Source organism: Galeopterus variegatus, unplaced genomic scaffold (genome assembly GCF_000696425.1).
Source record: "Galeopterus variegatus unplaced genomic scaffold, G_variegatus-3.0.2 Scaffold4794, whole genome shotgun sequence".
NCBI classification, from domain to species: domain Eukaryota; kingdom Metazoa; phylum Chordata; class Mammalia; order Dermoptera; family Cynocephalidae; genus Galeopterus; species Galeopterus variegatus.
This window is the reverse complement of record NW_007730905.1, coordinates 60,173-63,931: the sequence shown is the minus strand read 5'-3', so window position 1 is coordinate 63,931 and position 3,759 is coordinate 60,173. Positions and strand designations below refer to the sequence as shown.

General features: G+C 51.2%; 1 protein-coding gene across 1 annotated transcript in view; it reads left to right on the top strand.

Annotated features, from left to right (window-relative positions):
- The window catches only part of JAKMIP3 (Janus kinase and microtubule interacting protein 3), a 65,729-nt gene that overhangs the window by 2,133 nt on the left and 59,837 nt on the right, over positions 1 to 3,759 (top strand). The window contains exons 3-4 of the mRNA XM_008588373.1: positions 193 to 202; positions 1,340 to 1,354. Of these exons, the coding sequence (XP_008586595.1) occupies positions 193 to 202; positions 1,340 to 1,354 (25 nt within the window). The remainder of the gene's footprint in view (positions 1 to 192; positions 203 to 1,339; positions 1,355 to 3,759) is intronic.

Below are 3,759 nucleotides of genomic sequence, written 5' to 3'. Positions count from 1 at the left end.
TTGCAGGGGGTCACGGGTAACCCGGGGCATGGGCCCCAGGGCACGGGGGGGCACGGGTAACCGGGGGCATGGGGCACCGGGGAGCAGGGGCCTTGGGGCACAGGGGGCACGGGGGTCACGGGTAACAGGGGGCGTGGGGTGCTGGGCATGGGGTTGCGCCAGTTCTCGCAGCACAGGCATCTCAGGCCAGAGATGCGAGACTGTTAAAAACACCAGGTACAGTTCAGAACGCAGAGGCAGGTACCCACCGAGCAGGCGAAATTCTAGCCTCTGTCCCCTCCACCAACACCAGCGTTACTTCCTATGTCTAACTTGGGCGACAACAAGAAACCCGCAAGTCAACAGTCCCCATTTCCCCTGAAACAGTTGTCAGAGGCTTCTGCCTTCTTAGTGTCCCAGGTTAAACTAGAAGCAACGCAGGGCCCAGTGTGTTCGAGGCAGGAGTCACACGCGTCCTGCCTGGAGGATTTGCAGAGTCCAGTGAACTCATCGGGTCCAGAGAGGCCCAGGGAGGATGGTGATGCCCGAGGCTGTCCTGACGCTTCCTATGCCACGTGCCGTGTCTGGGGACGCACGGCTCTGAGGCTGGGCCATAGGAAAGTGCCATTTTTGTAGGTCGATAGGGTCCGATGTTGGCATCTTCATCTGGTGCCTCCTAAGAGTTCTAATAGTTCCAGAGACCCAGGAATCCCATGGCAGATGCTGGAAGAGAACGTTCTCAAGGCTCCGGGGTTAAGAAGGTGAAGAGGACACCCGGGGACTGTGAAGGACCGACTGCGCCCTCATCCCTCAGACTGTGGGCTTTCTCAGTAATTTGGGGGAAATAGAGCTCTGCCCTGGAGCCACCCTACGCCCCTGCCCTGTGCTTCATCACCACCCGGAGCCCCCGGGCACTGAGGCGCCCCTCAGTGGGCTGAACGCATGGGGCCCGCTCCTCTCCCTATGCCCCTGGGCCTCTCGGAAAGACCAGCTCCAGCCTGTGCCGCCGCATGGAACTTCCCAGCAGGGTGGCAGGAACTCTGGACCTGTGACCAGAACGGGAGAACTGGGGGTTGTGGGGCAAACACAACTTTGCCACAGTGCACACGTGGGTGCCCCAAACACTCCTAAGCCGGATAGTCCCCTCCCCTTCTCCAGGATGTCCCTTGCTCCCTCCTGCCCCATACAACCCTCCGTCCATACCTGAGCTGCACGTTGCCATCACCTTTAGCAACCCGAGGATCTGGCCCAAGAAACCACCTGGGAGAACTGGGTGGATTCCTCACATGACATGACATGACAGTACACCTGCTTGTCTGTCCCTGCTAGGGAGGAGGCGGCAGCCAGACTGTCCTGGCAGGACTGGAGAAGGACAGTGAGCACGTGCTGCCCACTCTGCACCACCTTCTGTTGGTCATGGCTGGATTTAATGTCTATAGTGGGGAAGGTGGCCTTATTTTCTTAACTAAAGGCTTATGGCAGAAAACACAGGTCCCTGTCATCCCCTTGGACCCCCTCATTTGGGCCCCCAGAGACAGCTACTTGCAGAGCCTCTAGCTGACTATTCTGAATTTTATTCCAAATTTCCAAAAACACGCTTAACCTCCATGTCTTCATTTCTCGGCCTAAGCTGGGTCCTCTCTCGATGACTCCTCCCCATCAGGGACTCTACTCCCACTCCCCCAGCCTCCCCCTAAATGACACGGGCCCAGTCTCAGCAGGAACAGGTGTCACACACAAAAGAGGTCACAGAGGAGACTTTAGGGAAGGGTGATTCACGAGGTGTGGGCAGCATCACAGGAGACTCACTGAGGCCTGGTTCTGGGGGCTCCCCGGCCTGGAGAGCGGGTGCAGGCCACAGACAGCAGGGTGGCCACGGGGAGTGGAACTCAGTGCTGCTGGCTCCCCCCCAGCCAGGAAAAGAGGGAGCAAACACCCAGGCCTCCCTCTCTTGCCTCTGATTTCCATGTCTCCTGCTGTCCAAACCCAGCCAGGAGCCAGGGGGCCGGAACGCGTGCGTGCCACCGTGAAGGCCCGCTTCTGGGCACAGAGTGAGCGGGACGGGGAGAGCCGGTCTAGGGAGCAAAAGAGAGAAGCACACGTAGTACTTGGGTTCCATCTTGGCAGGTGAATGTCTACTGCTTGCATCACAGTTGCTGTGTGAGCGTTGTTCACCAAAGGCCCATGGAGTGACCCACGGTCTCTTGCGTACCTGCTTGGTTTCCCTGGAGTTAATATTCTTTTCATTTGCTTAACTTTCTAAGTGCCTACGTCACTAATTCACCTCAGAATTTCAGTACAACCAAAAACGGTAGGAATTCATTTACCTTTTTTTGGAGCACTCTGTCTCCTCTGCCAGGGCTGTTTCCTCCCCAGATCTGTGACCCGGCTGTCGTCCTGAGGAACCCCCTCCCCACTGCTCAGTGTCAGGCTGTCTTATATCTCCCCCTTTGTTGATTTATTGTTCTCATTTTTGATGGAACATGTTCTCTCGTAGCTTCCTGGAAACAGAAAGGATGGGAGATTAATTTTGTGAGCCTTGTATGTAGGACACGTTTTTATTCCAGCCTCACATTTGATATTTTAAGTGTGGAATTGTAGCTGAAAATGTTTTCCATCAAGAAGTTGGAAGGAGTTTCTGCACTGTCTTTTAACTCCCAGTACTGCTGTGAAGAGGTTTGCTGGCCTTCTGATTCCTGCTCTTACACGCGGCTGTGTCCCGACTCGCGTCCCCACCTCCACCCAGGAGTTACAGGACTTTCTGCCTGAGCTCGGAGCATCACCGAAATTTCGTGACGATGTGCTCGTGACATGAGGGTTGGCTCTTCCAGTGCATCGGGTGGTCAGGAGGCCTTCAGCCGTGGAAAACTTTACTGCTTTGCAAATCTTTCTCTTCCTTCTGGAACTCCTATTAGTCAGATGTTGGACCTTTGAATTGATATTCTAATTTCTTATTTTTCTCTCCAATGTTAGCTTTTGTTCTACTTTGTAGAAATGTTCTTAACTTTCTCTTCTAACTTTCCTGTTCACTTTTTAAAAATTTCTGCCATCATACATTTAGTTCTCAGAAATGTTCGTTCTCTGAAACAAAAATTCTTTGGCACTCCCCTGTCATTCATAGATGTGATATCATGAATATCTGAGGATGGCATTATAACTGGTTATTTTTAATAGTTTTCTTCTGTTCCTTTCATTGTCTGGGTTGTGTCAGAGTTCTTTTCTGTGGCGTGGTCCATCTGGCTGCTGTCTTTTGTGGTGGGGACTTCCCTGAATGAAAGGGGGTCTTTGTCTCTTATGTCCTTGGCAGAGGAAGCTAAGAGGAGGTGCTGTGTGTGTGTAGGGGGCTTTACTTCAGGATGAACAGGCAGAAATTCTGCTGTTTTGTTGGCGACTTTTTTATCTTTTTTATCTTTCCTCTCAGAGGAATTCGAGTCAGTGCAATAAAGCAAAAGAAAGAAATTAAAAGCACCAGATTGGAAAGAAGAAATTAAAACTGTCCTTTTTTGCAGGTGACATGACTGTGTACATAAAACATCCTAGGCAATTCACAAAAAAACTACTAGAAATGTTAAACAAGTTCTGCAAACTTTCAGGATACAAGAGAAATATACAAATATCAGTTGTATTTTTATATACTACGTATACTAGCAGCAAACAGTGCGGAAGGAATGAACTCATAACGGCATAAAAAAAGAATAAAATACTTAGGAATAAGTTTTACAAAAGTAGTGCAAGATTTGTACACTGAAAACTACAAAACATTGTTGAGAGAAACCAAGG